This window comes from Lissotriton helveticus, chromosome 11 (genome assembly GCF_964261635.1).
Source record: "Lissotriton helveticus chromosome 11, aLisHel1.1, whole genome shotgun sequence".
In the NCBI taxonomy this organism is placed as follows: Eukaryota; Metazoa; Chordata; class Amphibia; order Caudata; family Salamandridae; genus Lissotriton; species Lissotriton helveticus.
In genome coordinates, this window is record NC_136072.1 from 547,513,873 (window position 1) to 547,539,922 (window position 26,050).

The 26,050-nt window shown below is 47.1% G+C and overlaps 1 protein-coding gene across 1 annotated transcript in view; it reads left to right on the plus strand.

Moving 5' to 3' along the window:
• BIN3 (bridging integrator 3) overlaps window positions 1-26,050 on the plus strand; it is a 184,431-nt gene that overhangs the window by 69,581 nt on the left and 88,800 nt on the right. Inside the window, exons 2-4 of the mRNA XM_078666276.1 lie at window positions 10,788-10,836; window positions 14,419-14,459; window positions 21,783-21,844. Of these exons, the coding sequence (XP_078522402.1) occupies window positions 10,788-10,836; window positions 14,419-14,459; window positions 21,783-21,844 (152 nt within the window). The remainder of the gene's footprint in view (window positions 1-10,787; window positions 10,837-14,418; window positions 14,460-21,782; window positions 21,845-26,050) is intronic.

Below are 26,050 nucleotides of genomic sequence, written 5' to 3' on the forward strand. Positions count from 1 at the left end.
CCAACATTGTGTACAATAAAATGAACAATTTCCGAACAGTTCCACTCCGCCCAATTGTACATAATAAACCGTCGACTGCTACCCAGTGAGATCGCAACAAGCTATAGCAATCCTGCCCCAAAAGATTCTGGTTTGAGAACGGAAGGAGAGACCGGTGTGGAACTGATCCCTTAACCTAGACTGAGCTGGCTTCTGGATGAATGAAAAATGACGTCCACTTGGGAGACTGAACAGAGTTTTACACAGCAGAGACCATTACATGAAAACCAGTGTATGATTTGTGTGTGATTCAAGCCTGCCCAGGGCGGGAGCTACGAGCAATGTATGAGGTACCTGTTTAGAGCCTAGAATCTGGGGTATCTTGGAAATCAGCTAACATTACCACCCACACAGACCAATCATCCATTAGTTTTTCACCTCGCCTCACACGTTTCATTTGCACTTCTTCTGCCACTGCCCGTTCTGACTTATTCCAACGCCAAAATACCTTGAGGGAGAGGACTCCAGCCATTTTATGGCGATACGTCCTTTTGCGAGTAGGAGACCCAATATCAGTACCTTCCTACTTAGGACCTGATTTAGATCTTGGCAGACGGGTTACTCCATCACAATGCTGACGAATACCCCATCTGCTGAAATATAAATCCTATTATATCGTATGGAATTTGTATTTCGGCGGACGGGATATTTCACTGTTGTGACTGAGTAACCCATCTGCCAAGATCTAAATCAGTCCCTTAGTTTCTTGTTTTTCAGAATGGCAATCAGGCCTTACCGTGTAGGGTGTAGGGTCTTTGTCCCAACCGGTGGCCGCATTAAGACTTGTGACTATATCTTTCCAGTACTGCGCCAGTAAGGGGCAGTGCCACACCACATGTTGAAAATCTGACATAGGTTGTCCACAGCGGGGCAGTCAGCCGATCGGGTGGTGTAAATATTATGTAAGATTTTTAGGGAGAGGTATGCCTGGTGCGTGTAGTTACATTGGATCAATTTAAACTGTGCGTTTTAGCTAACTATTTGTACGCCTGTGTGTACTTTTTCCCTTGTCCGAGCGGACATGGGTTCTCCTAGGACTGCCTCCCATCTAGTGTGGACTTTTGGTATTTTGGGAAAATCAATCTGAAGAGCTCGGTAGAGCAGTGAAATCGGTCTCCGCCCCCCTGCTAGTGCTAAGGGTCCATGCATAGCCGTGGTTAAGGCAGTGCACGGTCTAGATGTGCGGATGGGCAGACACAGGAAGAGGAAGGATCGTGAGACGTGGACATGGTCTGGACATTTTTTGTTGTGGTTTTGGGGATGTGGAGGGTAGTTTTTATGGGTAGAGGTAGGTTTCAGTGCTGGAAGGGTTGGTTTATTTTTAGGGCTCAGAGGGTTGAGTTATTTTCAGGGCTCAGGGGGCAAATCTGGGTTGTTTTTAGGGCTTGGGGGTTGTCAGATGTTTTTAGGGTGGGGGTTGGGGTTGTTTTTAGGGGTCAAGGGGCCGGGGTTGTGTTTAAGGATCAGAGGTGTCTGGTTGTTTTTAGGGTTATGGGGGGTCTGGTTGTTTTTAGGGCTCAGGGGGGCTGGGTTGTGATCTTTACCACACATATCCCTTTACCAGTCATGCCTTTACCTCAAAAGTGAGTGGTAAAGGCATGTGCGGTAAATGAATGCATTGTTAAAATGCATTAATTGTTTGGACAGCGTTGTAGAGGCACGGACATTACATCCGCAATGTGTGCATACGGTTCAAGATTCCATAACAGCATGTCCCTCGCATCCAGGGCACAATGCACTACACTCTTGACTGTTAGTTCCCATATTCAGCATACCTGTCGTATGATAAAGGGCATATCTGGTGGGACTCGAGCCCCGCTCATGAGTAGAAAGGTAAGCGGCTGTCCCCCATGGGAGCCACTCAGTAGCCTCTTCTCCCAGTTATCTGTTGGTTCTAGCTAGTGGATGGCATGTTGTAAATGAGCTTGCAAGTAGTAAAATTCTTTATTCGGTATCTCCATTTCTCCCCATCCCAGGTCTGCTTAAGCATAGCCAGTCCCACTCGCATCTCTTTCTGGGCCACAGGAGGTCTACACTCAGTTGGTCAAGTTCAATAAAGTAATGCCATGGGATGTCATAGAACATGGCCTGTGTTGCATACCGACACCTGGGGAGGACCACCATTTTTACAACTGCAGCCCTGCCCATCAAGGATAGAGGGAGATCTCTCTAAAAAAGGAACCGAGGCCGTGAGTTCTTCCAATACCCTTCCAAAATTGAACTCCAGAAAAGTTTGTTCCACATAGGCTAACTGGACCCGCAAATAGCGTATCCCCTTCGTTCCCCAAGGGGAGCCCCATCTGTGAAAGCAAGCCAACAATCCCAACAAGGGGAGCAGGGACTTTTTATTTTTGACATACAGGCCCGATTCCTCTCCAAATATTTTTTAGGACATTTAGAACTAAAAGAACAGAATATTCTGTGCTCCTCAGAAATACTACGGCTTAGTCTGCATATAAGGAGATCCCAGTGATAACGTCTCCAACCACAGTAGCCCAGGGTTACAGTACCTGCCTTGTCAACACTGCCAGAGGCTCCATAACTAGTGCAAATAGGAGGGGTGATAGAGGGCAGCTCTGGCGTGTGTCTATACAATGGGAATTTGCCAGTGATGATATCCCCCATATTTTCCCTGACTCCCAGATCTGTATAAAGTAGTTGAATCCCGGCCATATATTGGGGGGCCGAGCCCTACTTTAATGAGTTCTTGCCATAGGTATTCCTAGTTTACAGAATCGAACGCCTAAAAAACCAGAGCATAGTTGCTGTTTTTCCGGTGTGTAGCATGGTATATATGGGGCAGGCGCCTAATGTTGTATATAGTGCTTCTCCGTGGTATGAAAACACATAAGTCATCATGGGTTAAGGCTGGGAGGTGTGGTAATAATCGGGCTGGTAAGATGCTTCTTAGTATTGCTACATCAATATTTAAAAGTGAGATCAGCCAGTAGGAGGAGTCGTCCAGTGGGTCCTTTCTCGGCTTGGGGATCAGCATTACAAGGGTTTCTCTCAGAGAGAAGCATCCCTTCTGAAGAGCTTCCTGCTATACCTCCAATAACTTGTACGTGGCCAGGACTTTAAATTTTTTATAAAATCCCACGTCCACCACCCCCACGTCCACCACCCCCACCACGTCCATCACCACCATGTCTACAACCACCATGTCCACCACCACCACGTCCACCACACCCACCACCACCACATCTACCACCACTACGTCCACCACCGCTATGTCCACCACCGCTATGTCCACCACGTCCACCATCACCACAACAACCACCACCACAACATCCACCACCACCTCGTCCAACACCACCACGTCCACCACCACCACATCCACAATCACTTCCACCACCACCACAAACACCTCCTCCACCACCACCACATCCACTACGTCCACCACCACCACGTCCACCACCACCTCATCCACCACCACACCCAGCACCACCACATCCACCACCATCACGCCCACCACCACATCCACCACCACCACGTCCACCACCACGTCCACCACCACCACCACGTCCACCACCACCACCACGTCCACCACCACCATGTCCACCACCACCATGTCCACCACCACCATGTCCACCACCACCATGTCCATCACCACCACACCCACCACCACGTCCACCACCACCACGTCCACCACCACGTCCACCACCATGTCCACCACCACATCCACCACCACTACATCCACCACCACTACATCCAGCACCACCACACCCACCTCCACCACCCACCACAACCACATCCACCACCACCACATCCACCACCACCACATCCACGACCACCATGTCCACCACCACCACGTCCACCACCACCACCACCACGTCCACCACCACCACGTCCACCACCTCCACGTCCACCACCTCCACATCGTCCACCACCATGTCCCCCACCCCTACATCCACCACCACCACGTCCACAATCACCACCACCACAATCACCACCACCACATCCACAATCACCACCACCACATCCACAATCACCACCACCACATCCACAACCACCACATCCACCACCACTACGTCCACCACCACTACGTCCACCACCACTACGTCCAGCACCACCACGTCCACCACCACCACCACACCCACCTCCACCACCACCCACCACATCCACCACCACCACATCCACCACCACCACGTCCACCACCACCACGTCCACCACCACCACCACGTCCACCACCACCACCACGTCCACCATGTCCACCAACACCACGTCCACCACCACTACATCCACCAACACCATGTCCACCACCACGTCCCCCACCACCACAACACCAACCTCCACCACCACTACCACCTCCACCACGTCCACCACCACCACGTCCACCACCACCACGTCCACCACCACCACGTCCACCACCACCACGTCCACCACGTCCACCACCACCACGTCCACCCCCAACCTCGTTTCCCACCAACCTCGTTTCCCACCAACCACGTTTCCCACCAACCACGTTTCCCACCAACCACGTTTCCCACCAACCACGTTTCCCACCAACCACGTTTCCCACCAACCACGTTTCCCACCAACCACGTTTCCCACCAACCACGTCCCCCACCAACCACGTCCCCCACCAACCACGTCCACCACCAACCACGTCCACCACCAACCACGTCCACCACCCCCACGTCCACCACCCCCACGTCCACCACCACCACGTCCACCACCACCACGTCCACCACCACCACGTCCACCACCATGTCCACCACCACCATGTCCACCACCACACCCACCTCCACCACGCCTACCACCACCATGTCCACCACATCCACCATGTCCACCACCACGGCCACCACCACGAGGCCACTACCATGTCCACCACCACCACGTCTACCTTTACGTCCACCACCAAGTCCACCACTACATCCACCACCACCACGTCCACCACCACGTCTACCACCCCCACCACGTCCACCACCTCCACCTACACGTCCTCCATCACGTTCACTACCACCACGTCCACCACCACCACCACCATGTCCACCTTCACATCCACCACCACCACGTCCACCACCACCCCCATCACCACATCCACCACCATCACCACCATGTCCAACACCACCACACCCACCACCACCATGTCCAACACCACCACATCCACCACCACCACGTCCACAACCACCACCTTCACCCCCACTCCAAATACTACTCCGTGCCACATAATTATATGCCACATAATTACACTCTACTGAATGCAACACAGACTCCACACAATACCACTCAATGCCACATAATGATATGCTATATAATTACACTGCACTCAATGCAACATACACTCCACACAATGCCACTGTGCCACATAATTATATGCTACATAATTACAATGCAACAAACACTCCAAACAATACCACTCAGTGCCACATAATTACATGCCACACAATTACACTCTACTGAATACAAGATACACTCCTCATAATACCACTCAGTGCCACATAATTATATGCTACATAATTACACTGCACTCAACGCAACATACACTCCAAATACCACTCAGTGCCACATAATTACACGCCACATAATTACTTTATCTATCTATCTATCTATCTATCGCCCTCACTCTATCGCCCTAACTCTATCTATCGCCCTAACTCTATCTATCGCCCTCACTCTATCTATCGCCCTCACTCTATCTATCGCCCTCACTCTATCTATCGCCCTCACTCTATCTATCTATCGCCCTCACTCTATCTATCGATCGCCCCTCACTCTATCGCCCCTCACTCTATCTATCGCCCCTCACTCTATCTATCGCCCCTCACTCTATCTATCGCCCCTCACTCTATCTATCGCCCCTCACTCTATCTATCGCCCCTCACTCTATCTATCGCCCCTCACTCTATCGCCCCTCACTCTATCCTTCGCCCCTCACTCTATCAATCTTTCTATCTATTGCTCTCACTCTATTACCCTCACTCTATCGCCCTCACTCTATCGATCGCCCTCACTCTATCGATCGCCCTCACTCTATCTATCGATCGCCCTCACTCTATCTATCGATCGCCCTCACTCTATCTATCGATCGCCCTCACTCTATCTATCGATCGCCCTCACTCTATCTATCGATCGCCCTCACTCTATCTATCGATCGCCCTCACTCTATCTATCGATCGCCCTCACTCTATCTATCGATCGCCCCTCACTCTATCTATCGCCCCTCACTCTATCTATCGCCCCTCACTCTATCTATCGCCCCTCACTCTATCTATCGCCCCTCACTCTATCTATCGCCCCTCACTCTATCTATCGCCCCTCACTCTATCGCCCCTCACTCTATCCTTCGCCCCTCACTCTATCAATCTTTCTATCTATTGCTCTCACTCTATTACCCTCACTCTATCGCCCTCACTTTATCTATCACCCTCACTCTATCACCCTCACTCTATCTATCTATCGCCTTCACTCTATCAATCTATCTATCGCCCTCACTCTATCAATCTATCTATTGCTCTCACTCTATCGCCCTCACTTTATCTATCACCCTCACTCTATCGCCCTCACTCTATCGCCGCTCACTCTCTATCTATCTATCTATCTATCTATCTATCGCCCCTCACTCTATCGATCTATCGCCCCTCACTCTATCTATCTATCTATCGCCCTCACTCTACCTATCTATCGCCCTCACTCTACCTATCTATCGCCCTCGCTCTACCTATCTATCGCCCTCACTCTACCTATCTATCGCCCTCACTCTATCTATCTATCTATCTATCTATCGATCGATCGCCCTCACTCTATCGGTCTATCTATCTATCGCCCTCACTCTATCTATCGAACTATCTATCTGTCTATCTATCTATCTATCTATCTATCTATCTCCCTCACTCTATCTATCTATCGCCCTCCCTCTATCTATCACCCTCCCTCTATCACCCTCCCTCTATCTATCGCAATCACTCTATCTATCGCATCACCACAGCATCACTCAGCACCCCCACATCGTCACTCAGGGGTACCACAACATCACTATGCGCTACCACAGCGTCACTGAACGCCACAGCATCACTCGTCGCCACCACAACATCACTCAGCGCCACCACAACGTCAATCGGTGCAACCATTCAACAACAACTGGTTCAAATATGTTCTCTCAATGTTTCAAGCTTTATTACAAATGTCACAAAAAGATGTTAATATTTCACTTCTGTTCTTGGATTTTCGTCACAATAAAATACACTGAACATAGTCTTCACAAAAGTTATTTACAAAAGTTTAAGCTATTGCCATTGTAAATTACAATAACATTTTTATTTAGGTATTAATTATTAAAAAAAAATAAAAGCCATTGTTATTTGTAATATCAATACATCTAAGTCACGTAAATACAACACATTGCATTACAAATGCTATAGGTGTCACATTTGCGAAAGTTATAGCTATTGGCATTTTAAATGACAGCTATTAATTTAGCTATTTTCAAAACCAACACATAAATAAAAAAATGGTCATTTACAATAGCAACAGCTCAAACTTTCCTAATGCGAGACTTATTGCATTGCAAATGCTTGTTCTAATTGGGACAGGCCCCTGACATTCCAACTGGGGTGGCATGGTGAGCAAAGGAATGATGGATGTAAGCCAGATCTCTTGACTGGGGGTGAAAGTTTTGATTTGTTCTGCTTTCAATGTGTCTTTTGCATTCTCGCCTTAAGTGGGCCAGGTATGCGCTGGCGTGGGTCCTGGGCTCACTGTGCCACTGGAATCCAGCTATCCTGGCTGAAGAGGGGTGAAACCCCGAAACCGGTCCTAGGATGCTTGTTTCCGGTCCAGGGAGGACCTGGCTTGGCAGTTCGGCTGGACTGTTCCCATGAGGCCCATGGTCAAGACTGATTTGCATAGGGCCAGGTCTAACCTGGGCTGGCATGGTGAGCAAAAGGCTGATGGATTTAACCAAGATCTCTTGACTGGGGTGAATGTTTTGATTTGTTCTGCATTCCGTCCATCAATTGTGTGTCTTTAGCCCTGACATTCCATGTCATGAATTTAAACACATCATCGGCCATTGTCATGCAAAACCAGATCCCATCACCTATCAGACCCCCAGAACGAATTTGTGCTTAGCACTCTCAGAGGGCACCGCAAAGGGGGATACCAGGTCAACATATGAGGACAGTGATCAAGTTCCTGAACATTTGAAACTGTAAAAACGTAATTTCCCTCCCACACCCCCATCCGGTGGGCAGTAGCGCTTACTTGTCTTGCCCAGAACGAGGCAGGTCGTAAACTTTCATCTGTGACCCCTTGCCCAGAAGAATAAAGAATATTCAATCCAAATTCAATCATGTAAAATCGAAAAACTCTCCTTTCAAGCCTTGCTAGAGGCCGAATCCCAGTGGGTGCTATGAGCCTAAAGCACTCAAGCAGCCCCTCCAGCGCTCGGACCCCTTTTCCGCCCTACTGCCCCTGCCGGTTGATGGAACATTCCATACACAGTAAACCCATGCCCATTTACACAGTATTATCTACAATCTGTAAAGAAAAGATCATCAAAAAGCAATAAAGCAACTGATGGAAACAACATTTATGCAATGCCAGTCCCCATCCCCCCCAAAATGATTAAATACTACCAGTTTCTGGGAAGTTCAAAGCAGCAGGAGCATCTTCCCTTCATGCTCCAGCCAACCATCCGCGCCCTGCTGACACTCGGACAGTACTCACAGTTCCACAAAGGCCCACCAGGAGAAACCCATGATGGTGCTGTAGGTTCCCGTGCCGAGGTCACTCTGACGATGGATGCCGAAACTGGCCACTGGGACTCAGCAACCCACCCGCATCCATGAGGGGGCTGTCCGGGCAGGCCATACTCTTTCCTCTCAGATTTGGGGTCTCATGGTCCACTGAATGTTTCTTCCATTTTTTCAGCCGGGCTGTGTGTCAAGTGCCATGGCTTCTGATTCAATGTTGATGGCCAACTTGTTTGAGTACTGAACAGAGTTAAGTGCCGCAGTCATGACCAAGTGAGAAGAGTCACTGCCAATTTGTCCTCCTATGCTGCACCGCCAGTCTCAATCCATTTAGGTATTAAAGATCAGAATCATCATGAATTTCAAGTGTTGTTAATGTGTGGTGCCAGGAATTGAAAATAACTTCTTGCTGTGTGCTTCAGGAGTCTTTGGGCACCACAGGCCCTTATTGTTAACCTGGAGTAAAGGTTAAACATTGTAAAAAAAAAACTAGTATCCTCCTTTGCTCCTCTACTATGCTCTTTACCGGCTCCAGTTATAGTTCCATCTTGAGATGTAGAGGTAAATCTCAGCTGATTGCTAGGAATCCTACCCAGAGGGCATAATAAAAGGATAAAGGGTGGCACTTGTGGAAAATTCAGGCTCTACTTCTAAGCCAACTTGAGCCCTCATTTATGCACTTCGCCTTAATGGTTCAGAGAAGCTAAGAAAGTGTGATCATTGTGAGTTTTCTTTTTTTATTATTATTATTATTTTTTTCTGGATTTTTTCCCCTCCGTCTACTTGAGGATACAAACACATTAATCCCAGGAAAATTTGCATGAAGGATACTATATTGCATATATGTAACTGAGCAAAATTTATGAGGCAACAGGATAAAGGGCGCACTGCTACAAGTGTTCTTAGGCCAAAGTAAATAATACAAATCGTCACTGGTGCTCTAAGTGAGAGAGGGAAGGTCACCTCACTCCCCAAATTACCCAAGAACAGAGCTCTTGATGTATAAAAGTCAAAGATTTTCTCACTGAGCACTCAAAAGAAAGATCCTTATTTCAAAGTTCAATCCACTGTAAATATAGTCACAAGTCCATTCTTAGTCCATTTCCAAGTAAGACCCCGGAATTCTCAGAATTCCGGGGTCTTACTTGGAAATGGACTAAGAATGGACTTGTGACTATATTTACACACTATTGAACTTTGAAATAAGGATCTTTCTTTTGAGTGCTCAGTGAGAAAATCTTTGACCTATGTAACTGAGCACTTTGCATATGTGTAAAACAGTCTCTGCATGTCTGAGCCTAGCCCATAAGATCAGTTAACTCACTGTCCCTGTATTAAACAAAAACACTTATTAACCCAGCAGATCATGTCGGTTTTTGTTTGTACAAAGACTACCTGCCCTTCCCAAATGGAATTTCCTAATCTGCTCCAATCGGTATCTCCTCTGTACCCCACCCAGTCTTCCATGGAATGTTAGCTGTAAAAACCCACCTGTTACATCTATAAGAGACGCTGATTCGATTGTTTCCTCAATCAATCAGGGGGTTTCTAAAGCAGGCTACTCCCCCGTGAAGGTCTCCAGGTGCTAGCGGGGGAGGGGGGGGCAGCTCCGTATCATTTGAAGAGCCAGGTCTTGAGGCTCTTCCTGAAGGTGTGCAGAGTAGGGGAGCGTCTGATGTTTCATGATCAGAAAGTGTTAAGCACCTCTTTGAAGACTTTGGTGTTGCTCCTGACCCCTGTGTAGAGTAGTGGAGGGCCCCAGAAACTGGACACACGAGTTTTGGAGAAGTGGGGTGACCTTAGAACATACAGTATTGCAAGCGTATTGGAGCAGAATCCATGAAGGTAAGTAAGCTCCAATCTCCTGTTTACACTGTTATGCTCGGCCTCTCATTTCGGCCAGTATCTGCTTTGGGGGATTGTTTGTTTTTTATAAGATCCATTGCATTTATTTATTTAATTTACCACTTGTTTGAAAATTATATTTCCATAAAATGAAATATGACTTATAAATCACGTTTAAAAAAATACTTTCTTTCCCTTCTTTCTTAGGATTCCGTTTAAGATCGGGCAGCCAAAGAAGCAGATTGTGCCCAAGAATGTAAGTATATCTGTCCTGGCTTGTATCCCTTCTCTGGTGAAGTGCCATTAACCTGCTGTGATTTTTTTTGTGTGGTTTGTCCTGCTTTCAGCTGTGCTTCTACCTTGGTTTCTGCTCCTCCGATTGGGACGGTGTCCCTGGTGTGTCGTGTTTTTGGTGAGACAGCCTTGGATAAGTTGCATCTTTGCTGGTAGTGCCGCCCCTGTAAGGTGGTGTGCTTGAAAAGGTATTGGACTCGGTTACATCTCTGGTGTTTCAGAGTGTCCCTTACCTTCTGCTTGTGTGCTTTAAAACAACCTGAATTTGAATGTGCCACAGTGATTTTAGGTGGTCCTACAGCTGTGAGGGTGGCCTTTGATTGTGTGTGTGTTGCATCTCTGATATAGATGGGCCCTCGTGCATCTAACAGTGTGTCATGTGAGTCCTGTTGTAGATGGTGCGAGGCTCATTTGAGCTCTTGCTCTGATTGCTTTCTCTGCTGCTGGCTCCTGAAAATGCTAGATTGTCTTTGACCTTTTGTATGCTGTTGAATGGCATGGGATTCTTTAGCACCTTACTTTGACCTGACACTGCTGCATCTGCCATCTAATTCTTTGTTTACTGTGGATTTTGCCTCTCCTGTGGGTTGGTCCTCATGCCAGGTGGCAGGGTGTTGTCCTGGATTGGCTTGTCTGCTTGCTCTTGTTGCTCCCCCTGTATTAGCTCTTGAACAATGCAAGAAGTCGTGGATTTACTGTATGCGACTACGGTTGGATGGTCTTAATTATATTGCCCCTGTGCACAGAGCTGCCTATTCACTGCGTTGTCAGTAAGGTACAACCCTGGCCTTTTGTGTCTGCTTTCAGTTTCCTGTTCTTCTTCCCTAGACCTGAGAACCTTGGTGAGTGCATGTCTCCATATTTGTTAGTTACATTTGGCTGTTCTGTTTCTGGCCTAAGCGTTGTTGCTTTATGGCATCCCTTACATGTTTTGGTGTTAGCTGTGCAAAAATGTTTTCCGACCTCGCTCACATGTCTTAGCCCTTGTTGTTTCAGAGAATGTCTGCAGGGTCCTTGACTAACAGTTCTACTGGAGCAGGACCAAAACTCTTATATCCATATGGCTAGTCTCCTATTTAAAGTGGAATAGTGGGCAAAAAAAGATGGCTAGATTGCATTTTTCATTGACCGAGAGTGAGTTCAGCATCCTGCCCATCACTTTTTAGGTCCCACCATAGACCGCCCATGCGCTGTCTTTTGCAAGATATTTTGTTTCTATACAGTAGGCTTAGAGGTCGCCCGTTGCTTACTATTAGTTGGTTTCACTGTCACTCTTATTTGCTTGCTTTTTATTGGTCAGCTGCTGTAGGATACCTTCCTCTGTGTAGTTGTCTCTCCCTTGAATCATTGATGCATTACTTGTGTCCTTCCATTGCTCTTTTTGTTAAGCACTACTTTTTAATTGGTGTTTAAGCAGAGTACATCTTTTTCAGATGACTCCCTCGTGTACTTCTCCCCCTCCATGCTCCTCCTTCCCTCACACTCGAGCGTTGCTACTTCCCCCCACCCTCCCTCGTGTTGCTGCTTGCTTCCACCCACCCTCCCTCCCCTGTGTTGCTGCTTCCACCCACCCTCCCTCCCCTGTGTTGCTGCTTCCACCCACCCTCCCTCCCCTGTGTTGCTGCTTCCACCCACCCTCCTTCCCCTGTGTTGCTGCTTCCCCCTCCCTTGTGTTGCTGCTTCCCCCTCCCTTGTGTTGCTGCTTCCCCCCACCCTCCCTCCCTTGTGTTGCTGCTTCCCCACACTCTCCCTCCCTCCCTTGTGTTATGCTTACCCCACCCTCCCTTTTGTTGCTGTTCCCCCCACCCTCCCTCCCCTGTGTTGCTGCTTCCCCCACCCTCCCTCCCCTGTGTTGCTGCTTCCCCCACCCTCCCTCCCCTGTGTTGCTGCTTCCCCCACCCTCCCTCCCCTGTGTTGCTGCTTCCCCCACCCTCCCTCCCCTGTGTTGCTGCTTCCCCCACCCTCCCTACCCTATGTTGCTGCTTCCCGCCACCCTCCCTCCCCTGTGTTGCTGCTTCCACCCACCCTCCCCTGTGTTGCTGCTTCCACACACCCTCCCTCCCCAGTGTTGCTGCTTCCCCCACCCTCCCTCCCTTGTGTTGCTGCTTCCCCCACCCTCCCTCCCTTGTTATGCTTCCCCCACCCTCCCTCCCTTTTGTTGCTGCTTCCCCCCCACCCTTCCTCCCCTGTGTTGCTGCTTCCCCCCCTCCCTCCCCTGTGTTGCTACTTCCCGCCGCCCTCCCTCCCCTGTGTTGCTGCTTCCCGCCGCCCTCCCTCCCCTGTGTTGCTGCTTCCCGCCGCCCTCCCTCCCCTGTGTTGCTGCTTCTCCCCGCCCTACCTCCCCGGTGTTGCAGCTTCTCCCCCCCTCCTTCCCTGTGTTGCAGCTTCTCCCCGCCTTCCCTCCCCGGTGTTGCAGCTTCTCCCCGCCCTCCCTTCCCTGTGTTGCAGCTGCTCCCCGCCCTCCCTCCCCTGTGTTGCAGCTTCTCCCCGCCCTTCCTCCCTTGTATTGCTGATTCCCCCACCCTCCCTCCCCTGTGATCCTGCTTCTCCCCACCCTCCCTCTCCCGTGTTACTGCTTGCCCCATAGCCTTCCTCCCCAGTGTTACTGCTTGCCCCCCACCCTCCATCCCTCCCTCGGCTGGGTTGCCCCAATCCTCCATCCTTCCCTCGTCCGTGTTGCTGCTTGCTTGGCTCCCCACCCCACCCCACCCCAACCCACCCCAACCCATCTCCCTTCCTCTCTCGGCTATGTTGCTTGCCTCTCAACATTCCTCCATAACAAAAAAAAGCATTACGATGTGGACACCAGTAGCTACGTCGTATTCTTTGTTTCTCCATAGTTATGCTTTACGGCAGCCAAACTGCAATATGACATGGCTATACATTGACAAATTTCTGTTCACACAAATCCTGAGGAGTGTACAAAGGCACTCTCTAGACAGGGGGGAGCTTTTTCAAAACCAAGAAGGTATCACAGGTTACCATCTCCCTAATCATACACTGCTATCCATAACTACTCGAGTCAGGGTACAGGATACTCATTGGTGAGACGTATTGGTTTTACCAGTGCTTGGTTTTTAAGTGGAGCGTACTAAGGCCCCCGAGCTTAAATGCCCGTGCTGTCAACTGCAGTTGGAGCTTCTAGGTGCTATATTACATTGCTGATTTGAGTCCCTAAGCACATCACACTGACATCTTTTAGCTGGAAAGTACACCTACATTTCTCCAGTGTACACATTTGGGTATGCACAAAAACCTCTCATTACCCACCTCCTGGTCGTTTCAGGAGTCTATGGGTCCCTGCAGATGTCTTTCATAGCCACTCTTGAATCTTCAAGGCAATTCTTAAATATTCCGTTCCCAAATACTGGAAAAGTTAGAAAAAAGATATTTCCACTTGGGAAACCATAACTATGCAAAATTTGTAGTGGTGCCTGATAGCTTTCCAGCCACAGTTCTGCAGTCGGCAGGATCCCAGATTAGTGGGGCATAGACAACAACGTTGAGGTCACACACTGACTGCATCTTCCCTTTCTCATTGTAGGTTGAGTTGGACTTCGAGCGGGAGTATGGAAAGCTTCAGCAGTAAGTATTATCCCGGGTATGAGGATGAAGACTTGTTGATTGGCTGGTTGATTGACTACAATATTTCTAAGGCACATTCTTACCTTGATGTGTCTTGGCATTAGAACCTAAAGTTGCTTTGCAGATGATTGAGCGAGAAATTATGCTCTCAAAAAAATCTTCAATTGCTTATTTAAGAGCAAGTGATGTGAGCTGCTGTGTAGTGACATACAAAGGTTGTTGCAGTGAGTGAATGCTGAATAGGGAAGGGAGCTGCCACAAATCGAGGATCACACACCCAGGAGACTTATGAAGTGCTCTTAAAAGTACATAGAGGAGCTTGTGAGGGTATATATTGGGAAACAATGCCAATAAAAGAATTCATTTCACAAACACTGCCCTATGCAGAGAGAATTGAAGAATGTCCTGTGTTGACAAGTAGCCAGTGACTAGAGGCTAGATAGGTGTGGGGGGTGAGTGACAATGTTCTGAGCACAGGAGCAGGTGAGCTGCCACTTTCTGGGTTTTGAAATTGGATATAAGATATTTAGGAAAGTCAAGATCAATGGCGTTAAGGTAATCCATGCTGGGAGAGATGGCTGCTTGGATGACTGTCAGACCTCTTTCAGGGAAGGAGGGGACGCACAGGTCGGACTGGAGCTACTCTGCAACATCCATGGTGGTTGACATAGTTTTGCTCTAGTAACCTGGGTTTCATCCTTCTGTGGCTCTGCAAACTGGGTCGGGTACAACCCTTTCTGCACTTGACTCAAGGCTGCAAGGGTGAACAGTCACGGGCTTCTTGGGGAGTTAGTGTTGGTGGCATGAAATAAAAACTCAGCAATCAACAAAAAGGCATACTAAATTGCGATGAAGCCCAGCGATTGTCTTTTTGAAAAAGGAGGTACTTTTAATCACAAGGCAGAACTAAATACTACAAAATACAATGTGTGAATGCACGGTGGTACCCCTGATCACGATTCCTCTGTGGATGCTACACCCCCACTTCTCTGTGTTGTCTTCCACCCCACCTGACCAATCCTGGTTGTTGTAGTTCACAAGTAATCTTGGGTAAAGGCATTAATTTAGGTGCAGATAACATTCCCACAAGAACGGTCATGCAATCAGTTCACTTTGTTCTTACCCCATTGTTGTAATGTGCATAAGTAGACTCAAGTTCTTGCGCTTCATTTCATCGTGTTCTAGCTAAAACAACCCTAACATTTGAATATTTCCCCCACCCCCCAGCCCCCAACTCCTCTGATATAGAGGACTGTTCCCTCCTCGCATTTTCTCAGTTCAAAGTCTCACCATTGGCAAACTCTGGGGCCTTCCTGTTCATTCTCCAGAACATGACCATTGATGCTTTTTTTTTAGTTCTCTTTAGCTCCTACTACCTGTAAGTCTGAGCAGTGGAAGATACTTGTAGCATTTTAATTCTCTGAATTTCTGAGCAAATAATGTAATGTATGGGTCTCACAGCTCCTCAAACCATCATAATTTGTGATCTAATGCGGATTAGATCTTCATACACAACCGCTCTCAGCCTTATTATCCGCTCCAGTGCTCCTGCACTTTATCTGTTCTCCACAGTGCTGTAATGGTTTGTTTAGCTGCGCACAGCATAAGTGAAATAGCCATCTCGCCAGTGAATCACAGAGGATATGTTTCTTTTGTTAGGGAAGCATACAATTATATATGCTGGAACTGTGGGATAGTGGTTTCAAACATTGTGTTTATATCATCTAACACTTCTTGCCAGTACCTTTTCAGTTAAGGGCAGTGCCATAATAAGTGTAGTAAGGTACCTGCCCCACCACACTTCCTCTAGCACTCCGCTATTTTCAGGGGTTCCAATTGTGGATTTGTGCTGTGGCACAGCACTAGTATGATATTGTTTTTATAGTTGTTTCTCTGCCTGAGACGCTTGTTTGTGATACCTTTATTCCAAAGAATACACTTGCCTATTCCTTAACAGTACGTTTATGTTCCAGTTCCTCTTCCCACCTCCTCTGTGCTGGTGATTTCTCTGGTTGTACGTTATGTGTGATAAACTTTTAGATTTCAGAAAGTAGCCTTTTGTCATCGTATTTACCCATTTCTCAAATGCTGTGAATTATCTACTGGCATGTGGCTTAATAGTTTCCCTGTGTAACACACTGCCTTATCTGAAGATATCTCCTCTTTTCCCTTCCTAAGGTCCCAAGGTAATTTTTGATCTGTTCAGTGGATCAGAGCCCCTCATGACCGTAAATGTGTGCCCTATTCTTTCACAACTTGCTTTTTTACAATCTGTGTATGCCTTCCTTGATAGAGCTGGTGAGAAATCGGAGTTGCCAGTCATAGGGGTATGGATCTCACTTTTATACACATTTAGTAGACCACGGATGCAAAGCCTCTGTCTCAAACTTCAGAACTAGGTTGGCATGGTTCCATTTCAAGTGTCCTACTCGTCTGCTCTCCAGACTCAGCTTTTGTGTAAAGTGATACTTCTCACTGAAGGTAGCACTGAGGCCCCCTCGAACCTGGAGCACCTAAAACACAGGCACAATGAAGTGTGAGGTTTCTGCACCTGGTTGTCATTGGCCTTCTTGAGCTGTAATCTGGGACAGATAAAAGGGCAGGCCTGACCAACAAACATCCTCACCTTGAGCAACAGAAAACGGCAGTTCCATCCTCACTCCTACCTGAGCTGGGATACATTATCGTTAAAAAGGGTGAGGCTAAGGCAAGACCATAGTGGAACTCAACATTGAAGAGTATGGAAGGTAGACCGAAAAGGAGGCAGGGAGACAACCTGGGCTCTTAAGATTTGAAAAGAAAATGATTGCATCCAGCTAAGGGATAAATAACCTATTCCCTACTTGCAGAGCCTACTGATTATTTTGTATGGTCGACAGTGTTAAAAGCAGCAGACAGATCAAGTAAAAGCTATACTGCAAAACCTCCTCAATCCAAGGTTATCCATATCTCATCCAAGAAGTCTGCGTGTACCATTTCAGTGTCATGAGCCTGCCTAAATTTGGAATGAAATGACCAAAGTGGATTCAAGAAAGTTGCTACTTTGGCGGTGGGGTGGTTATGTATGTTCTGGTCCAAGGGGTTTTGCTCAGTCTGGCATATTGCAGGAAAAGATGTGTTGTGCTCTAGCCTCTTTTTGAGCACTCACAAAAACTAAAGGTGTTGAGAAAATACAGGCTCTGGAAACCATATCCTTGTTTGTTTTCTTAGCTACTCTCTCTTAGAAGTATGTACGATTGTTTCAGCTTCTCCTTTAGCCCCACACTCACTTCCTCTAAAGTCTCTGCCCTTCTTTGTTGGCTGCTCTCTTTTCAGCTGTTGGTGCTCTCCAGTGTGACAGTGAGCCCCTCGGCACCAATTGCCCTCCAAATTAAGCCTCTCTCCTCTCATTAACGCGTTAACTGTACTCCAGAGTCGTCTTCTCTCTCTGCTGAAGTCACTATCTGCCAGTTTTTACCCTTTCCCATTTATTCATTGCCCACTGTGTTATTCCATCTCCTCGGCTGCCAGTGACCTGCAGTGATTTCGCCTTTCTCCTTGGCAATTGTTGTCTTCCAGTGTCTGTGCTTCTTTCATCAGTCGCTGTCTCCCCCTCTTCCCTCTGGAGCCATTGCTCTCCAGTTGTAAGCCCTCATTTTAAATGTTATTGGCCTATGGTGTTTTCCCCTCTCCACGTATTTACTGCTGGCCCCATCTTAGGGGCTATTGCCCTCCCTTGTCTCACTCTTTGCCTGCAGGCACTGCCCCACAATCTGTGCAAGCTTCCCAGTTTCTGCCTGCAAGCTATCTTCCAGTGACTCCCCTCTCCTCTGTAGGACCTGCCCTCCAGAGCCTAACAGTGTGCTACATTTGTGAATATACATCCTTGCATGGATTGGAAAAGCTGTGCTGTCTTGCCCCTTTACCTTTTTGTGGCCTGGCCTATGTTTTTCCTTTTGTGAACATAACAGCCTGTGAGTGCACTGGAGATGCTCCAGTGTTTTTAATCTTGCTCTGGGCCAGCAGAACACAGAAGCGTACAAGTGGTCAACCCAAAATAAATCCCCGCCTTTAGAAAGGGTGGATTCTGTCCACTCATTCCAGGGTAGGAGGTGATTAGCGGTCATTGCAATGCCATTCTGATCTGGAGCACAGGCTTTTTTAAAAAATCTGTAACCCTGAGGGAACACAACCTACCAGCTCATCCCTGGACTGGTCGAGCCAGACAGCCATAACGGAAGTCTTTTGCATATCTTGTATGCGGGACTCACCCAGGGTGGTATTTGTCTGTTGCATATGCATGTTTGTATGATAGTAGCCATTAGATTCCACATAGAATGTCACTGAACAGGGTGGACTTGGCGTTTTATTGCACTGCCCTTTTGTTCTGAATGCCCTTTCTCATGGTTCAGAGTATTTTTTACCTACTCTGGTGAAACTCGCTCTTCCTTTACAGCCAGCTATCACCCAGTAGTTGTGGTCTTCTCTTGGGTGTTGTCTAATAATAACCCACATCCACACCTTCGCCAGTTCGAACTGGCCTGACCTTGAGTTCTATACTCTAAAAGCCAGTGGCAACCAAAGGATAAAGAAGAAGATGAACTTTGACAAGACTGACTGCAGTTTGATTGACTCAGCATTCCTGCCTGTCCTCCCAAAGTAGAGTCAATACTTGACCTTTAGAAACAGTAAGGTTTACATTATTTGAGCATTCAGCGGTCAGGGGCGGCTCTAGGCTCATGGCGGCCCTGGGCGAGGAGCGTAGGTAGGGGGCCCCGGAAGAGGGGGTCCGAGCAGGGTGGAGCCCCCCGGAGCTCAGGAAGGTACCAGTGGGCCAGCAGTGGGTAGGGAAAAAAAGAAGCCAATCAGGAACCAGGAGGAACGCAGGAGCGGAGGCCAGTGAAGAGTGGGGGGGTCAGGGTGTTTGGAAGTGGAACAGAGCCGGAGGCCGCCAAATCCCGGCCAGGGGCCACCACGCAAATATGTATCCATCCTCAGAGGATTAAGGATATATATTGGCGTGGTGGCCCCTGCGGTTTGGTGGCCCTGTGCAGGTGCACAGCTTGCACATCCCTAAGGCCGCCCCTGCAGCGGTATATGTCCACCAGCTCAGACCGAAAACATTGCCTGACCGCGAACCTCTGCTGGGTTAGCCTGCACTCTTTGACAATGCCAAGCTGCTGAGACCTGCTTATAGAAGATGATCTGATCTGACCTGCAAGGAGAGCTGATGCACTGCTACTGTCAGAATGGAAGTTTTTAATCATGTGAAAAATCTGCATGCGGCCCATCTAAGTAAGAATATGCCTGGAGGACGCTTCAAGGAGTAGAAACTACCAGTGAGCCAGAGACAAAGACCACAGACTAGCACTGCCAGGATCATGACCCTGCAAAGAAACATTTCGGAAATTGAGCCAATGACCGTGTGCTTTCCCATAATGTACCTGTACATTCATTTCAGGGTGTGCCTGTATTTCCCCCTTCCGCACTCCCAGTTGGACCAGCAGTTCCATTGACAGAAAGCAGTTACTTGATGCTGGAACCATTTGAACCATCTCTCATGCCCATATACCTTTGCAAATATAATTGTTTATAATCCTTTTTGTTCCTTAACACCAAAGTCCAATTCTCAGTGGGAACAATTCAAGCCTTTGAGTGCATCTAGGGCCCCAAGTTAAGGAGGCGTCCATGCCACTTGGAAATTTCAACCATTTAGGTTTGAATTCGTCTTAAAGAATCACTCTGATTATGTCCTGCCAGAACACTGGCAGATGAACACCTGGTTACTTTGAACTCCTCTATGGGGAGGAGACATACCTGGCAGCCAAGACCTGGAACTCCCTCCCCATCCACCTCCGTCTCACCCAAGACCACCTCTCCTTCAGGAAGCAACTCAAGACCTGGCTGTTCGAGCAGTAGCGGACCCCCCCCCCCCCCAGCGCCTTGAGACCCTCCGGGTGAGTAGTGCGCTATACAAATTTCTTGATTGATTGATTGATTGATCTCCTTGGTGCTGACAGGTTGGTAAGACAACCTCAGGGTGTGATGGACATTGTGCAGTGTCACTTTAAAATTATGCCACATGCTTCCGCTTCCACGAAAGACTGAGGGGTCCTGATCTTAAAGCAAATCTGGCCCGTTATGCAGACTTGCAGTCCGAGCCTTTAAAAGTGTGTGACTGTGATCTCATAGCAAGGTGACTGTGTTACATCAATTTTGTCTGGCGTCTGAGTCTTTTGACTAAAACATCAAAAGACTTTTTATGAACTGTAGATGGCCTAGAAAATCTAGCGTCTAATGTGTAGATGCTATAGAAACGCACAGAACAGTGTTTTCTGTATATTTGTGTATCATACCATAAAGTAATGTTTTTCTTACCTGTAAATAAGTCCTAGTCATATTTGATCTGACTGTACATAAGCCCTCATTACAAGTTTGGTACAATAGAGAGAAAGAGAGAATTACTACACTTGGTAACTACCATTAAGCCAGGGTTAGGTTTTTACCACGTGAGATAAATAACTCCTATTCTAGGTTTTCATCTTCAAAGGCTTAACATGCAGAATAACTACTAAACACACAGTTCTGCATATTTTGTCTTTTTTATGGGCCTTTTTCCCATTATACATTTTGGCATATTTCACCTGCCTTCAATTATTGGGGAAAAACTACAATGGTGCGATAATTATCACACAACTTGTAATTCCGTCACCTGTGTAAAATCATGTTTGCACAGGGAGTGAAATTTAGCCCTCCGCTTGCAACAAGGGCCATTGTGATGTGCTGTACCTGAGTTTCTAACCCGAACCGCAACCATGAGTAAGCCTTAGGTGTTCGATTTACTAAGGAGAGCAATAGCCTGAACTGAGAAACGTGATTATCCAATTGGAGTGCAGTAGTATTGGTGCCCCTGGAAGATCAGTGATCCATGGCCATAGCCGCATGGAACCGCTGCCTGTCCTCTGTTTGTGCAGGGCTTTGATTTGACAAGAGATCTAGAAGATTAGATTGATGGTGCAGTATTTAGGGTAGAACACATTCTGTCTTTGTTCAAATGTTCCTCACTAGTCAGTAATTCCAGTGCCCCTTTACGATGCTGCAGAATAGCTGCGCACCCGCATGGTGTGATGATTCCTATGGGCCCTTAACCTGTCCAACCAAAAACTAGGTGGGTTGAGCTCCTTCCTGGTACATGTGTGTAATTTTCAGTGACTAAATCTGTGTGGAGAATGATCTCCGCTTTCATTGTACGGTGGTTGATAAATTACGACAGTAGAAATCTAATTTGTGGTGTGTGTGCTATATAACTGGTCAATATTAATCTTTAGCATTAACATTTTTTAGGCTGGAAGATCAGACCAAGAAGCTGCAGAAAGACATGAAGAAGAGCACAGAGGCCGATTTGGGTAGGTGGTGGAGAGTGGTGACCTGGTTGAAGGGTGGTATGCACCCATACCAGAGAAGTATTCCTGAGAATTGAAGCACACCTTTTGTGCCGCGGTAGACACCACTCATGTGCAATTCTCGTGTGTGTCTCTGTGTCTCACTTCCGCTTGTGTTTATGCCTCCTGCCCCTTGCTCTTCTGACTCTTTGCACATTATTTCTAACCTTGGTCTCATGACTGCACTCTGATAGCTTCTACATTTATCGCCCTGACCTTTTATGGATGTCATTTATTGCTAATTTCCTTGTCCTTCACTTTACCTTCATGTGCATCACCCTGCTCCCTTGATTGTCTTGTCCTGTTCCATTAGTATTATTTTATACCTCATTTAGGTGATTTTTCCTGCCCCTTCTTTGTTTTTCTGCCCATGATCTCGTGTGATAATCCGTGGATACCCTCTGTTGTGTACCTGCTTCTATCTCTGTGCATGTACCTCTTTCCCACTGCATTAGTATTTTCCCAGCCCTGTGTAGCTCACTCTCCACCTCTTACGCGTGTCTCACCAAGGCCAACCGCGTGTGTCCCTGCATGTGTTTCCCTCCATGGCCCCAGTGGATGTTCCTTCCTACCCCTTCCTTGTGTGTCTAGGTACCCTCTTGTGTTCCTTGCTGCTGCCCGGATTCTCTCCTGTCCTCGCCTCCCTTCCCATCCCCTCCCTATGCATCCTATCATTGTTCCTTCACACCATTTCTGTCCCACTGCGTCCCTTGTGTCTATTCCCCCTTCGCACCCCTTCTTCGGCCTTTGTGTCCCTCCCTTTCTGTTCCACCTTGCTTTACTCACTCCCCCATTCAGTCTTCTTGCTCCATCTGTTTTACTTCCTGCCCCACTTATGTCATTCCCTGCATCCCCTGTACGTATTCTGCCCAGCCCCTTATGCACACCCCTCCACTCCTCCACCTTTGCATGTCCTTTTGGTTAAATGCATGCCACTTCTGTGCACCCTAGGTACCCTTAGGCCATTAAATGCCCACACCCTCGCTGCCTCTTAAGCGACTTTTTTGGTTGCCCCCATATTCGTGAGCCTCCTTCCTTCCTCCGGGGGTCACCCGCTAACTACCATCTCAGTGTCGACAGCACTTCTGAAAACCATTAACAGTGTTGAAGCGAGAGCCACCCACAAGGGTACAAGACCAGGCACTGCTCAGCAGTGTGCGGAGAGAGCCGCACGAAAGTAGGGTCTGACAGCTCGCGATATTCAATGTAGAGTGGTGGAGGAGGAGCGATGAGTCACCAGAAGACAACCTAAACATTTAGAAATACTATAAAGACTCAGCAGCGCGTAGGAATAGAGGGCGACCCTTCCTACTGAATTTAAGAGAAGATAGGGATACACTACAAAGAAGCAGGATAAAAGAATGCATATAACTTGTAATTCACTTATGAAAGCAAGAAAAATAAAATAATATGCACAAAGTCTTCAGGCTGGAAAAATAAATTGTGGAACCGCGCGTTGGGGTTAGAGTGCTGAAGCCTAATGTCTTGGCCTTTCCCATCATGGGATCTTTACTGATACTCATGAACAATGTCTAGCTCCACCCAAGTGTGGGGCCCCGGAACACTTTACAAGTGATATCATTTTAAAGATGTAGGCCTACCAAAGGCATATTTACTTTTTTTTTTTAATGCCAATTAAAGACTTACACCTACAATGTGGAGACGGTATCTTCCATGCTTTTCTAGTGATCCGCTATTTCAGCCAAAACGTTTAGAATGTGGGGCAAAAAACTGCACTGCACCTTTTAAGGCCGATGCTCCAGTCCTAGAGGGCTTTGTTATTGTAGTTGGTTGGCAGGTCAGGCTTTCACTTTACAGTTGGGATTATTGAACACATAGCTTGCCATTTGTTTCTTAAATGTATCTAACTTTGGTTCAATATTGACCGATGTCCCTCTTCGACTACCATTAGCGTAAGCAGGCATTTAGCTTTCATTCACCACAAGCAGATGCTATGCGGTTGGAAGAACTCGATAAATGATCCCATCACTTGTGTGTCCTGTGCTTTCCTGACCACCACACTGTCCATGAGTGATGGATATGTCACAAAACGTGCTGGAGGACGTCCATGTCTGACCATGAATTCTGTAATAATAGGTATCATTCCAGACCTTCATCTTTGTCCTCAACTGGGGTTCTCAGTCAACAAAAACCAGGATTTCCTTTGCTTATACCTTTGTGTTGTCAGCACCGATTTTTACCCTTCTGGAGGAAAGGGCACAGGAAAGTCAAAGGGGACACATCACTCAATTTCCACTGTTCCCTTTGAATGTTGACTTGTGTGAAATAAAAGTTATTGAAGAAACTGTTGCCATCACAACTTTGCATGTGAGCACTCAAAGTCAGTGTGTTAGATGTTAAAAATCAGATCCTGTCCCCTTTGACGTGGAGACACACACTGATTGAAGACGCGCTGTGGAGACACACACTGATTGAAGACGCGCTATCAAACTTGAGGATCCAATAGAGAGGGAAGTGTGGAGGTACATGACACGGTCATTTCACTCGGATGAATGTCTGATAGAAGCAAGAAACCTGTAGATGATTCCTTCTGCAGAGCACATGTGACTCCTTTGGGTGAAGCTGTCTACCAGAACTCCTCCGCATGAAGGCCTCTATCCCCAGATTCACTTAGTTTAGATGTAAATTTACTGGTCCTCTGTGGAATGTGATCCCAAATCTTTAGTGCTGGTGATCGCTCGCTTTATCGTTACTAAAATGTAAAGATCTTCGAGCCAGATTTAACATGTCCTCTGATCTTAAATGTCATCTGATACACTCTGCCAGCATGATTATAAGTGGACTCGGTGGAGGTGTTTCTACTTGTATTGGCGGAGCCTCTTTACCTCCATTTTACTCCTCTTTCGGAATGGTCTGTTTTACACTGAAGTGCCGCCTGTGTACTGTTCTTGTCTACTTTTTTTGTTTTGGAGTGAAGGTATCCGTTACATTTTTCGGAAAGATCTTCTTAATGCAGTAAATTGGAATAATATGTATGAGTAAATATGTGGGAGTAAAATAGGATGAAATGAAATCGATTAAAATTGAGTAAGGACGGGAATGTTCCGTTTTTATTTTATATACCGGTTATACCTTCACAAAATTAAATTGTATGTCACCATTCTGCATCCACTATATCGGACACGTCCAACATAGGTCCTGGAGGGCTCGCCAGATCTCCAGGAGGATCTCCCCATAAGACACAAACACATAACGTGAATCTAAATGGCGCTCATTATAGCCTCCTGGACTTGAGTTTTACACCTCGGAACGGTGGAGTTTGTCATGTTTCAGCGCTTCTTTATCAAAGAGATTCAGCGCTTTCTACAGGACTTGGATTGGCTTTGATTATCTGGGAGCCTCGTGCCAACAATGCTCTTTACTTGAAAATACAACAATCAGACGTATAACATCCGCAGGATCTAGGCAATTTCATCTGAGACGGCTGAGGAGCAGACGATCGAACAAGCACCAGTACCTCATGCATACTTTTAATCTAGGTTCTTCAGCAGTGCAGAAGGGTCCTAGAGCACAGTATAGACCCTCTTTTGGGCCTAAAAACTGCAATGGAGCAGTTATGAAAAGGAGCATGGATTATGTTGTGTTTTTCCACTGAATATTCTTGCAATTTAAACATGGAATTGAATGTGAGCCACAGAGCTATGATAAGTATTTCCCTATCCCTTTCTGCACAGGAAATTTCTAAGATTGACTGTAATGGAACACTTACATTTCAAGATACTGCCTTTCTGCCATGTCTGCTTGAGCGCCTTCTCCAAGTGTGTAATGGTAGTGTCATACTGTCTTAATCTGCCTTTTAGCTGGATGACTGGTTCCTGATGCTAGTTTACAATGCAAAGTCTTTTTTTCAAATGACATTTTTCAAAGTGTTTTTCACATAACAGCGACAGCTGTGTCTATCTCTTCCATTGGTTTTCCACTGGAAAAGTCACTGTTCGGGGGCACGGACAATCGCAAACCAAACAAAAGTGCATCCTTCAGAAGATATACAATGATTGCCTTAAAAGGTGTGTAGGTCTCTCCGTGTAACACTTCTTCCAATGATCCCATTTGCATATTTGTAGTCCTGAAGTTGACACTTTGTAGGAGTTCTCCGGAAACTGGAAATTCAACACGAGGCTTTTGTTATTAAGTTACCGTCTTTACCAC